At 38.7% G+C, this 14,518-nt stretch overlaps 1 protein-coding gene across 1 annotated transcript; it reads right to left on the reverse strand.

Annotated features, from left to right (window-relative positions):
• Nucleotides 1-727: 727 nt before the first annotated feature.
• LOC122093669 lies at nucleotides 728-10,531 on the reverse strand. Its single transcript, XM_042664053.1, has 9 exons — nucleotides 9,742-10,531; nucleotides 9,094-9,139; nucleotides 8,920-8,998; nucleotides 8,768-8,813; nucleotides 8,556-8,654; nucleotides 3,725-3,793; nucleotides 3,296-3,629; nucleotides 2,707-2,852; nucleotides 728-2,630 (listed from the first exon to the last, which is right to left on the reverse strand). Exons 1-9 carry the CDS (start codon nucleotides 10,240-10,242, stop codon nucleotides 1,209-1,211), a joined length of 2,742 nt encoding a protein of 913 aa, XP_042519987.1. The 5' UTR covers nucleotides 10,243-10,531; the 3' UTR covers nucleotides 728-1,208.
• Between the last annotated feature and the right edge of the window lie 3,987 nt (nucleotides 10,532-14,518).

Genomic DNA, 14,518 nt, shown 5'->3' on the forward strand with positions numbered 1-14,518 from the left:
TCACGCTAGTCCAAAAACGGACTGAGATCCTCTATAGCGCAGATCCAACAACCAAGAATGCCTTGGACTGCGTTTTGACACCTTGGGTCTCAGTCTGAGCGTTATTGGCCGTTGAATGATCTCAGTCTGTCCAGAATTTTTTTTGCCTAGGACAAAGAAATCACAAGTAGAATAAATGATTACTTCAACTTTCGCTTATATATCTTGAATTTGTGGTATTCAATTCCAAATAAACCTTACTTTGTTTCTCCACTAATTCTGATTAGATCAAGGTTTTAAAACTCGGGAATGATCATGGGATCAGTCAAGGCCGATACTACTCCGATACTGATCTTAAAATTTTGGTGATTGTTTCTACTTTGTTCTATGATTGAATTATGACTGTGGCTTTTTGAATCTGTTCGAACAGTTAGAATTATAATTTTGGGAGCAGCAGCAAGATTGGTCTCTGTAGTTTGTTCCTTCGACTCTTGAAGGATTGAAGGTTTCTCTCTCATTGATTACAATTTCCTGGTTTCTTATTTTTTATTGGAAGGAGAGCTTTAGTGAGGTTCAACTATGAGAGCTCTTCAAAGGAGAGTGTTTGAGTCAGGTTCAGTAGTAACAGCGTTTGAATGAAGAAGTTGAGGTCTTGCTCGTCGCATCACAAAAACATAATGGAGGGTGTGCTTTTAGAATCCAATGTACATGACATAAGAAGTAGAAATATCTATGGAGCTATAAATCATCAGCAGACAAGGGATATATCCATGACATATAAAAATCTGAACAATTGATACTCATCTTCTGATAATGTACAAAACATAATCCAATGGCTTTCCTGAGTATAACCTCCCCACTGCATGTCAATATTACTCAGATGTCCAATCGAAGAATGTCGTAACCTACAACTCATCTCAATAATCAATTTCACCTCTTCCACTGGTAACTCGAGCAAATCGAATAAAATGGCTTGAGATCTTGAATCCAAGATTAGAAATGAATTTCTTCTCCCATCCTTGGCATCAGTCCAAAAAGAAGGATATACAATAGATACAGATGTTGATAACTTCGACATTTGATGCAACACGAGGTGTTAGGAGAAACTGCTTCCTGATGTTAACAGAAACTTCCTGTTGACAAAACAATGAAGCTGCTCCTCACACCATAAGCCAGCAACTCTTCAACTTGGTTCTCATTCCCCTTTCTCCTATAAATACTACCCAAACTCAGAGCTGCAATGCCAGGTCTGGTTGTTGGGAGTCTACCAGAACACCAGATGATTGTTGCACCGGAGACCCTGCTGGCTGGAATCCGACATTCAAGTCTGGAGGTAGAATATCCTGTTTTTGTTTTGGCCGAGTATGAGGCATAAGACCTTGCCATGGTGGTTGCACCTGAAACCTTGATAAATCAGTGGTTGCAACTTGAGGGAAAATAACTGGTCTTCTATTGTTTTGAGACCGTGGTTCATCACCAGAACGAACATGATATGGAAGGAAAGCCTCAGGGGGGAACTTATTTTTCTCTTGCTGTAACTGCAGTCCCCCAGAACGAGGAGATTCTTCTCGAATTCGTGAAAAAGACAGGTGTTCTCGAGCTGGGTTGTACAGAGAAGCAGCAGCAATCTGCATTTTGGACGGATCTATGTTGTTTGTTGATTTTAACTCTGCAGTCCCAATGGACATCCAAGTGCGGGCAGCAGTAACGGCAGCAGAATGTGAATCATCTCTTCTTAGGGATGGAATGGATGGCATAATCTGTTGAGCACCAACTGAAGTATGGTTTGAAGATTTCTGCTGGTTTTGTGTCTTCTCAGCCAGCATTCTCATCAACAGAACTGGGTCACCATAACTCTCCTGATTTCCATAGGGAAAGTATGTTACTGCCCTACTGTGCTGACTAGAAAGAGAGTCAGAGAAAGAACCATTCACATTATTGCCATCCAAACTGCCAATCATAGCTTTACCAGCAGGCAACCCTCCATCAGCAACTCCATTAGCTTCTTTCAGCTTGGGGGGTACAGATTGCACAAGATTTCTGTGCCTGGAAACCATATCCAGCAACCTCGGAGTAGTCATTTCTGAACCATAATCAAATTGCATTTGTGGAGCAATCTCACAGGGGTTCCCACTAGCAGAAGAGCTATTCAATTCAGCTTTCTTAAAGACATTAGTATCAGACTTCGCTGTGGGTACTGGTTTCTGCCGTTGACATGTAGCACCAATGATTGGTCTTGTCCCAGAAACACTGACCAATTTCCCATCTAAAGTAGGCCTACTAACAGAACTCACCTTTGCATGTTCTGTGGTCTTACTAGAAGCAGACATCTCTGATGAATTCTGAGTTTCGAAACCCAGGTTAGCAACGTCTTGCACAGCTTTAAAACCCTCTGCTTTCTCCTCCTTCCTTGAATCAGAAGCACAGTTCAAATTTGTAGCACGATCCAGTTCTTTCTGCGTATTTCTGTCAAGCATTAATACTGGGGTTGGAAGTGGTTCATATTCTCCAACCCAGCCACGGCCAAATTTCATCCCTGCAGGCAGGGACTGCTCAATTTTCCGGGAGGCGACTTTCCAAGCAACAGATCCAAGAGTAGCAGCAAAACGAGCCAGGCTTCTTGCATAGGAATGATCTGCATGAAGCCCGACCTGATTCAGAAAATTGAAACCAGATGAGTAAAGATGCCAAGGGTGCAAGTGGAGAAATCAGTTTTTTGTTACATACTCCAAGCAGCTGCTTGCTTTCGCCTTCAAAAGTCATTAAGGTTGAATCCATTCTGACCACAGGTTGATTGGATAAATTATAAGTTGTACGACGGTTTTCATCAATTACAAATGGCTTCCTTCCAAATTTAGTTGGGAGCGCCTTCCCTAATGCAGAAGAGCAATAAAAGCAATTAGCAGCAAAATATGTGAAAATGATGGAAGATAAATAGTGTTCAATACATGCCTCATTTAAATTATTTAAACCTGTAGCAAGGCCAAAAATTTTATGACGATGCATGCCACATTGCAGGATTTCTTTCAGGATTCAGTCCATCCTAAAGACAAATAAGGGTAACATTTATATCGGCTAAATCAGCCAGTTTCTATGTGAATACTTCTGTTATAACATACTCTTCCAAAAGATTATCATTACCGAGGAAAATTTCTTGGCCTTCATATTTTTATTTTTTTAACCTCTTTAGAGAAAGCCAAAATTAACATTACAGAGACAATCTGCAACAGTAAAGTTCATTGAAAATCTACTGCAGGTCTAACTACCTGGTTTATCCAAATCAACAGGAAAAATGACGACTTGGCCATAAGCTTACCTGAAAGTTGTTCCTCTGTCTTTTCTGGTTTATTATCAATCAGGGAACAATTTCCATCTACAGGTCCATCAGTATTGTTAGACCTCTCACAACCACCAGCCTGTATCACATTTGACCAGGTACCGGTATCTCCCGTTGTAGCAAGAGTGGCACCTGAGGAGAAATCAGAGCCAACAGGCTCCTGCACTGTCCTGCAAGTGGGCTTCTTTATTGGTTTCTTCACTGCAGAATTGGATTTGGTTTTCTGCTCCGACTTGAGCTCTTTCTCAGCACGTTCAATGCCAATCCTTAATCTCTGGAATTTATTTTTTGCTAGTTCTTGTATGGAACGTGCCTTTTCAAAACAATTAAGTGATAAACATTAAACAATTAAACAGTTGTACATGTTAAACAAACAGAGAGTGAACAGAAATCAATCAAATGTCTTACCTGTTTAAAGTATATGGTTTCAGGAGCATTATATTGCATTGCATTTGTGCAAATCAGAAAAACATCACTCTGCATTCAAGACAGAAAACTTAGGAGCCAATCTATAAAAATATCAAAAGAATAAGGGCATTGTTTCTCTCCCCCCACCCCCACTTTGACTCTAAAGGAAGCATTTAAATTATGTCAGATTAGTATAATATAGCAGGGCAGTTATGCCATCATAGTATGAATCTCCCAGAAGACAGACAAACATAGCTACCAAAAGTACATACTAACTGGTTTTAAAATCATATCTAGTCATAACATAACACTCGGCATGTAATGTGTCTGTCTTTCACTCCCTGCAATATAACAGTAATATGTCCATCTTTCACTCCCTGGAACACATGGAACTATCACAACAATAATTACAACTTACGAACCTCTCAGTATCACATCACGCCAAATTATCAATCTAGGATTTCTACATTCCTTGGCTAACAAGCCATCTCTCTTTGATGAACCATAATATGCTCTTGAGAATTTCTCCATCTACAAGTCCTTGAGAATGTTTCTAGTCATCAATGCCACCTGTCTCTGGCAGAAGCACAAGTAGCACATGCAAGTGTCCACATGTCCATAGTTGTCATGGCGACCCAAGGCAATGGATGGGTGCCTTAGCACTTAGGTAACAAAGCGCCCGCCTAGGCAACCAAGGCGCCCAATTTTTTATTTTTTTATTTCCCCTCTTTTCTAACATTATTTTGGTATGCTATATATACCTTATATAATCAAAAATCAACATTTAGAGAAATGATCTTATTCCCTAATAAGCTTGACTAGTCAAAAGATTTTATTTTTACATGAGACTTTGTATAAGGCATAGCACAAAAACAAGCTTTCCAACAAATGCATGATTGCATAAATCCGAGTTGTATTGACAAATTTATGTTCTAGACAACTTATTTTAAGGTGCGAGAATACTGTTCAAAATTTCTTGAATGAATAAAGTTGTGGACATTAGAACAAAATCGCCTGAATGAATAACGTTGTTAACACACTTTTGATTTTTAGCAATGTTTTACCATGATAAGATTTATGGAATTTTCAGATTTTAGTAAAACCCCAGCAATTGAAAGTTGAAAATCACCCCTACATCCAAAAATCTAGTTTTTGTTCTTGAACTAGGGGTTGACTTTTTATCCTTTTGGAATTTGATTTTTAAACTATTTTATCGGATTTTTTAATAAGGGGTGTTTGCTTATTTATGAACACTGTCTTAAGTAAATAACATAAACGATATTTGGCATAAGTGCCAAACCTGCTTCAATACCATTTCAAAGGTGCCTAGGTGATGCCTTGACAACCATGCACATGCCTCTAGCTATTTCCAATCTAGAAATCAAGCATTGAGAAAGAATAACAGAATATTTCAAAAATGTATAAATATTGAAAGAGAAAATGTCCTTTACATGGCCTAGCAAAGAAAAGCTTTTTGAAAGGACTTAATATCCACCACTTCACAGTTTAGTTGGCAGTTAGATTTTGTAGACATGCTCACATCATCTCTATCTATCTCTTACCTTTAATCCCAAGCCCATTTTCCATGTGGGGATATAAAGCTTGGAGAATGTTTGAGAACGTTTTGCATAGAAGGTTTCAACTGTTGAAATATAAGATTTAAAGAAAAACGGTGCACAATACTGTTGACATGGAACCCAAATTTGACACATGGCTAATCTATGGAGTGTACTATCGATCAAACAATTGGCTTAAAAAGCCCGCCCTCCACATGCCTCAATGAGGGTAGGCTGCAGAGACAAGCTTGCATTGACGCCTGTTAAAGAAAATTAGCTCATATAGCAAGTGCAGTTAGAAAAATAAAGAAAGGCCCCAAAAAGAATACAAAAATAAATTAACTAAAAAAAAAGACTACTGAAAGAATCAATACAGAAAAGATTTTTTTTTTTTTTTTCTGAATAAAAAATTGAATCAGACAAAAATAGTGGTGGTTATAAAAAAAAAAGGAAACACCAGAATTTTGACAGAACAAAAGAAGGGGACACATACGTAACAATATGTATTTTATTTGGACAAAAACAGAATTGGGGGTTGAGAAATTTATCCAGGGATCAGGGATGGAGGACAAGCACCAGTGATGTCAGTGGAATTCATTACCATCAATCATACTGCCAATTTTCTCTAAGAAAAAGGACTGGATTTCATATATCAGAAAAGGCAGAGGGTTCCCTCCCCTGCCCGTGTGCAATTTCAGGCCTTTTGGGGGGGAGGGGGGGGACACCGAAATGAGGGGTATATAAGACATTTTATGCTGGGGTGCCCGCATGCAGTTGTTAATTTCAGCTGGCGGTGCGCAAATCTTTTACCCATAAGAAAATGATCAGAAGACTGTCCTTGTAAAAGTATTCTGCTTATACCTTGCCTGACTCCTAGAATGCAGAGACAATCCACATGTTCACTAAAATGCCTCAAACAAATTTCCACCAAATCCATCTCGTGACAAACATTATGTATATCCAGTTATCCGCCATGATGACTAGCAGCATGCATTCATAAAAGCAGACATTTTTTTTATGTTTTCTATAGGATATTACAATATTTAAATTGTTCATCAAGGGGAGGCATAATCTATTTGAAGCATTGCTAGGTTTATCACCCAATACAAATCTCAACTAACCACAGATCATCAACCAAACAGATAATTATCAGTATGTATACTTTGTGAAAGACCCAAAGAGCAATACAGCAGGTTGAATTGTAATAACCAAAGTAGTAATAATTGACAACATTGGTAGTTGAAGCATAAGGTCTCATGCCATACCACAGTTACACAATGAATGAGAAATTAGGAGTCATCAATTTACAGTTTCAGTGTTTTTGAGTAATCCCATAGCTAAAAGACAACTGCTGCTAATAATATAGAAAGAGAATCAACAGTTTCAATTTTGAGATGAAAGCCAGTTTGAAAATATAAAAGATTTTGACTAACTTTACTGACCATCTAATATTTATTGGCTCCAGCTTGGTTTTTAATGTTCCAATTTGCAAGAGCAATTTTGCGTTTCATAAATGTGTTTCTAAATTGTTTGAGGCGGCTGGTGAACACAGATGAAGGGTTCAGGATCACAATCCGGAGCAGCCTTGATCAGCAGATCCTTAGCTTAAGTAAACTTGGATATCCTAGCTAAATTGAACCCGAATTGGATCTTGAGGGATTCTAGGCCAGATCAGGCACCCCGGGCATGAATCGGCCGATCCTTAAATCCTTGATGATACCTGCCCTCGTCAGTCCTGACAGCTAAATGATATTAACTCTCCAATGCCAATTATGGCTCCAAAAATGGCTGAATCATAAGTTCCTTCCACTCAAGGGGGGTAATTGCTTCAAGTCATTCGCAGCTGTCCTAATGTGGATAGCAGGCAAATTTTGAGCCAGTTACCTAATTATCTTGGGATAGGCATCAGTGAGATAGTGAGTAGCCACTACGCCAAAGAAAAACTAGTAGGATCCACATACGCAACAACCATAGTTGTCACGGTGCCTAGGTGAACCAAGGCTTGAGGGGGGCAAAAATTAAAGTGATACCAGCAAGGAGCCAATCCAGACGAAACCGACTGGACACCTACGTGTCACCTAGGCGACGCCTTGACAACTATGACAATAACATTAAACAGTCATGAGGTGAGGCAAACATAAACATAACTTGAGATGGTTCCCATGGTTCTGTACTCAGCCACATACCATTTCCCTTTGTAGCATGGCTGTTAACTATTTACCTTCTTTACCCAATCAGATATTATCTCCTTCAATATTTCCTGTAGAAGAGAGACTTATGATTGTCTGCAGACTTTAGCATAAAGTATATTAGACCCTACAACAGTCGCACTAAGTGACAGAGGAAACCAATCATGGAAGGTAAAAGGCAGCTATATCTGTGTCAGAAACTTAACAAGATAAATAAATAAAAGTTAAACTAAATATGGTTTTTTTATTCAGTATAGCAGATGCAATGAAAAATTTTACAGCACAATTTGGATCGTGAGTGTCGAAGAAGTGGTAACATGTTTTATGTTATATTTATTAATGACTAGCCATCTAGCTTTCTGAATAGATTCCCACCTAACCAAATAAATCACCCATCTTAACAGTAATCAAATTCCTTAAATTTACATGGAAAGACTCAATTCCTTTTGGTCATAGGAATTTAAGCTAAAAATTGGAGGTTGCAATTCCGATAATCCAGGTAAATTGAAACTAACCAACATTATTTATGAAGATTCTCGGCTGTTTGGACTCTCACAATCCAAAGTGAAACTTAAAGAGGAAACAAACCCAAACCACACATAAAGTAGACAAAGTAGGCAAATATGCAAATTAATGCTGTCATCTGTACATGAAAAATATATATACCACAAAATGCTCATCATCCAGTCCACATTGCCCAGAAAGATGAGAATTATTCATTACCAGAACCTTGAAGTAATAGAGAATAAAGAGAAATATCCACCCATCAGTGATCAAGATACCATCCCTTGCTATTCCCTACACAATTTTGTATTTGATTTTCCAGCAAAACAAACGCAGCATAAAAGTAAAAGAATATAAGATTTTAGCAAAATGGAAGGTGTTCTAAGCTTAAGGAAGCGAACACATACTGTTCCAAGGAGAGAACCCTCAAAACAATAAGTACTGTACTAGACAATGGACCACAAACCTGGCCCCCCAGTACCCAACCAACGGAAGACACCTTAGCCCCCTTATAGAGGAGTCATTAAACTACACCAGCAAGAGATCCCCACAGCCTTTTAAAACTCAAATTAAGAAACCAACCTCAAATTGTTCCAAGGTAGAGTAGTCCCCATTAGCCAGCTTTTTCCTTAGGGTGCTGAAGTCCATTGGATGGTCAATCACGTCATGATAATCTGGAAGCTGCAAGAACAAGCAAAATCACAAACTCCAAAAACATACCTCATAAAGACTACACATCTATATTAGATTCTTGAGCGGAAAAGAGGAAGGTACAAATAGCTTCAGAGTTTTACCTCTTCGGGATCAACAGGTTCCGCATAAACACCATAAGTGTCTTTTCTGCCACATTCAACAACGAGAAGCCTCTCAGAATTAGGATGGAAGAACCACAATACACACACGCACCGAGGGGGGGAGAGAGAGAAAGAGAGAGACTATGCCATACTTCTGAAGCTTATCTAGAATCAACTCCAACGATTTCTTATCTGGTAACGGGAGGGACGCTGAGGAACCAGAAGGTGTGCCTGATCAAATTGCAAGGAAAAAAAAAATCTCCAATAAACAAACCAAATGGCACCCGAAACATAGAAGCAAGTAAATCCCAGTTTTCAAAACTAACCCGGAGCAGAGTCCATTCCTTTGATATCCGAATTTCGCCTTCGTTCCTGGAGGAAAAAGAAAATCCACAAAAGATAATTGCTTAGGAATAAGAGTTGAAGAACAACAATCCCCAGTGGCAGACTCGGAATCTCGAACATAGTATAAAACATAATTAGCTATAATGTGTATTATAATGGAGACAGTGGTCACGTATATGAGTGAGAGAGAGAGACAGAGAGAGACAGAGAGAGAAGATGGGAGTGGAGTGAAGAAGACAGGAGACAAGAAAGAAAAGTGGAGCGTGATCAGATTCTGTGGGGGAAGAAGTTAGTTGGCAGTTGACCCCGACCGTTAAAATCAAGGACACACCCGACAGACAGAGTGAGTGAGTAAAATAGAAGAATGTCCAATTAGAAAAATCTGAAAAAAAAAAAATCGAAATGATGTAGAGATCAGCTGAGCTGGACAGCTGCAGAAGAGATTGACGCCCACGCTACTCACTCCCAAAACCAAAACCCCTCTCAGTAGAGTCACTCTCTGCTACCAATACCATGATTACCATCACTACCGCCATCGTCGCTGCTATTAATGCCATTACTGCAACCATTTGGTTGTAGCAGTTAGCCAGTGAGTGAATTGATGATCGTTATACGGCATAATGGCATACCTTCTTCCGATGATCAGATCCAATGGAACGCGCATCATCTTCTTCATCAAAATCGCCATCCTCGCATTCACCGTCATCGTAAACCCCATCGTTACCATCGATCTTGCGTTTCTTGAACGGCTTATTAGCATCTCCGCATTCCGAGGAGGAGGCAGACACAGCAGCAGTAGATGCGTGGGCCACGTTTCCCTCTGTCCGAGTTTGGCTGGGCGAAGAGTCAACACCAACACCACCCCTACCACCACCGCCGCCAAAATCCGCTTTGTGTGGAAGCTTCAGTACTAACTTCAGCTTCTTCTCTCTCCTCTCATCCTCATCGTCATCCTCTTCATCGTCCTCATAGAAGTCGTCATGGTAGGTGGGGTTCCGGCGTCGGAGACTACGGCGGAGCTCAGATTCGGGAGTCTTCTCCGACAAGCTCTTCCGGTTGCCGGAAAGGCGGCCAAGATCGGCCTTCGATGGCCTTCCCTTCTTCTTCCTCGTGATCTTTGTCTTACCCATCTTTTTCTCTACCGATCCCAAACGTCCGTCTCTCCTTTCCTCTGGTCTGGTCCTCTAGTCTATCCCTTCTCTACGCCATCTATTTTCGCTTTCGCTGGGCTTTCTCGACTTCACTTTTAGAACCGAGCCTAAGTCCGAACCTAACGAGGCTTTAGGTTCGGTACTTTCGGGAATAGCGGATGATCGTTTCTCCGTGAGTTTCGGCGACGGCGTTTGATAATAGAGAATGGATCCTCTGCCCGTTGCCCGGAGGTGGGCTTACGTGTCACGTCACGAGCTGGTGGTTCCAGCTAGCACGTCATATCGAAATATTTTGGTTTTTTTTTTGTCTTCTTTTGTAAATATGAAAGCATGGGGGATGTTTAAATAACAAATGAGGGAATATAAAAGGTTGGACTGTTTAAGATGAACACGGAAGGAATGGAGCCAATAAATAAATAAGATTTTTTTCAACCTGTTGACTTTTTTGCGTGAACCATTAAAATAGATGTTGGGAAAAAATCGATTCGTTTCGGTTTGGTTCAGTCGATTTTTAAATGGAGAGACTGGAATTGAACCGAATCGGTGTTCAGTTTATAAAATTCAAATCGAAATTGTCATTTATCGGTTCAATAAGTTTGAGTCTATAAAAGAAATAGAGTTGAGCCCATAATAATAATTATAGGAGAAATAGTAAGGAATAATATGCATATTTTAAGTACTGACCTGATGCCTTTACCTGAGATTACCCGATATCACGCGGATAGAAAACACTTGTCAAAACAAAAAATGCTGTAAGAAAAAATGGCCTCTCACTCATTGAAAATTACATATTTTATTAGCATTCATTGATAGTTGAAAGTTGAAAACAACTCATCAAAGACGCTCTTTTTGTTCCACAAAAAAAAAAAAGACTCCCTTTATGTATGGAGTTTATGTGGGGTTGGTGGACTGAAGCTCCCTCACCCACTAAAAGGTAATGCTGGCAAGTGGTTTCCTTCCAAATTTCGCGAGTGGGGCCACCCCGGTATATGGTGGGACCATTAGGTAGGTGGCTGTACTGCTGTTTGTTTCTAGTTTACCTGAAAAGTTACAATTTAAGGCTGCGGCCATTCTTAACCGTTGGATATTGTACATTTGTTGATTGTGAAATGATTTGGTGCGACTATGACGTATGTGAGGTTGTTGTACGTTTGGACTTTTGATCAACCAAGTGGTGGAGAGGGAACATGATGCAATGTGGACCACGTGATGCAGGATCACGTTGAAGCATGTGCAGATAGGTCGTACCAGATTTGAGTATGGAATCAGGATTCATGAGAGACCTGGATCGGTATCGCTCGAGCGCCGATATTGATATGTCATATCGGGTCAGATCGGACATTTTTGCCTAATGAAGATATTGGTTTTTTTTTTTTTTAACCATCTTGCCTCCCTTGTTTTGATACCCCCCAATACATGGTCGGGAAGGTGATATAGAACTGCTGATCCCAAATCATTCCTAAAATCATACCTATCTAGATTTATCTCACAGTAGAGATCGCAGCTCAAATCCAACTCCCTAGAGCACCCCGGCATGAAACCCAACACACACGCATGTTCCTCAAGGCATTCCAAGGCATTAGATTTGAATTGCCACCTCTACTACATGGTAGAGAAGCCCGACCTATCAAAGAGTCAATAATGCCCTTCTTATGCTTTAAATGATGGTTTGACACCCCAAATAGAATACCTTAGATGAAGGTAGAGGAAATGTGCCTAGTGTTGAGCAATGTGCATCACACTTGTGCCAAACATAGAAAAGATAAAATGAACGCCTTGCTCCATGAATGAAAAATCCCATCTATGGTTGATACCCCATGTATGTTTTTATTGGCCCCCATGCTGATGCACGGTGCTTGACAATAATCTAGGTCGCTTAACTTTTATTAGTAAATCATTATTACTTTAGGAGAAAACGTTCAACAAAAAAAAAATTAAAAAATTGTAGCCCATAATCAAATAATTTTGCCCAATAATTGATAGGGCCCTTTTCCACTTAGAGTTCTCTTGGGTCATTAAGAAACATGATTGGGGCCCTTTCCCACTTAGAGTTCTCTTGGATCATTAAGAAACATGATCAATATCTTGACCAATGAGATATGCTATGCTTTTATAGATGATGATATCTATTCAAATTATTAATTTACATCAGTTAGATTTTTTTTTTTTTTTAGGTTATAGAAAAAAACCTCTAAAATGGGGTGCAATAATAATTAAATATTGCATTTAGCTTCCTTTTTCTTTTAATTATAATGAAAACTTCCATTCTTTTTTTATCCAAAAATAATAGGTTAGGGTTTTATTTGTTTCATTCCATGAAAGAGAGGAGAAATGTGGCAATAAATCCTAACTAGTAGTTCATATATAGTATACGTCTTCTTTAATCAATAAAATAATAAAATTTGGAGATATTAGTTGATATAGTAAATTAGCTTATAATAAATTAACTTTAGGAGGGAGGGGGTGGAGGTTTCTAAACCATTAATTTGGGAAGCTATTTTCCACACCAGCAATAGCAAGGAGGTTAGATATGTCAACAGCTTTCATGGAATTAGTGGTGACTCAACCAATGGGAGGGGTATAAAGGATTGCTACTCATACCCAGCTTTTTTCCAATGTGATAATATATAGAATGACATGTTTGTTATATTAAATCACTTCCTCTGCTTTTTTTGGGCTAAATTTTTACAAGTGACAAATGATTAGATTTCTTAATGGTAACAGCCCTAGTGACTGATAAGATTGGAAAAAAAAAAAAGGGGGAGGGGGGTGATAGAGGTTAATGGAAGCAATACTTGTTGAAAATGCAAGCAGTATCATCAAATCACATACAAAATTAGTTCTTATCCCCAAGGAGACGACACATTTCTTGACTATCTACTCTCAAATTAATCACCATTCTTCTTCAATGGTCCAGGTGATTTAAAACATCTGGTCCATAACCTCACTAACTAGTAGTGTTAAATATAAACACTTTTTTTTTGGTAGAATATTAAATATAATCACTTCAAGCTTTCTAAAAGGTAGTAAAGATTAATAAATCTTTTCGAGAATCCGACGGACATTATATTCTATTTTTTTTTTCCCTCCACCCCCTTAAATCGGCAACTCAACGCACTATGTTGATGGGGATCATAGTTAGTTAAAACAGGAATAACAAAAAAGCTTTGTCCAATAGAATCAATACAATGAGTTTAAGATGATTCAAAATTTGATTGCAACAAAAAGGGAAAAAAAAAATGCGGCCAAACATTTTGAGAACCAGAAAAAGAAAAAAAAAAAAAAAAAGAGGTAAGTACAAGTTTTAAATGATTAGATGTCAAAAAATATAGGATCAAATATACACAAACATAAATTGCTGGATCAACTCATGTCTTATTAGTTAAATATTAACATTTGATGCATCCGCCATAAGTTTATATAATATTTAATTTTTTTAATTAAATTTTAACGTTAGAAAAGTGCTATATTTTCACTAAAAAAAAATAAAAAAGAAGAGTTAGACGCATTTTAAACGGTTGCTATTTTTTTATTTAATTTTTTGCCGTATCTTTGGAGAAGATTAAAAATAAATAAATAAATAAATAACCTAGACCAAGGGTAGAATCTCCTCTTTGTTAACTATCTTTCAAGCACTATTACCACTTCATACTTCTAATTTTAGGTTCTCTTAAGAACTGAAAATGCTCCAAAACAAATACCAGCCACTGCTACCAAGGTCAAATATCAAATGCAGATTAACTATAGTCCCCAAGATAATAAACCAAAATGGTTCCCAACACAGTGTTTAAGCTTAATTTTTTGGCAATGATTCAGAAATAGAGAAATACTGACCAACAGGCCTAGAGCTTGAACCAAGATTTACTCCAAAAACTGAGTTACCCAGATTTTAGGAACAAGTTACTAAGACACTTGATTATGTTTTTAGTGAAACCAATGACAATCTGAGGTCATAAGCCACATAGTTGATCTCCTACAATACCTAAAACTTAGAGATACTAACCAGCAAGCAATCACTTGGTACAAGTTGTAAACTCGGACGTCCTAAGTTTGACTCCCACTGGGTACACCTTGGGCCACTCGCACGGGGGTGTTTAGTGCTCTTCAGTGAAAGTTGATTGATTCTCATTCAACCCTGGTATAACCCGGTCCATGCGGTTGTGGGGTCAGTATGGGCCCACGAGACTAGTCAGGCCGAAGGCCTGGATACCCGTCATTAGCAAAAAAAAACTAGCAAGCAATCACTTTCAACTGA

This window comes from Macadamia integrifolia, chromosome 11 (assembly GCF_013358625.1).
Source record: "Macadamia integrifolia cultivar HAES 741 chromosome 11, SCU_Mint_v3, whole genome shotgun sequence".
Lineage (NCBI taxonomy): Eukaryota > Viridiplantae > Streptophyta > Magnoliopsida > Proteales > Proteaceae > Macadamia > Macadamia integrifolia.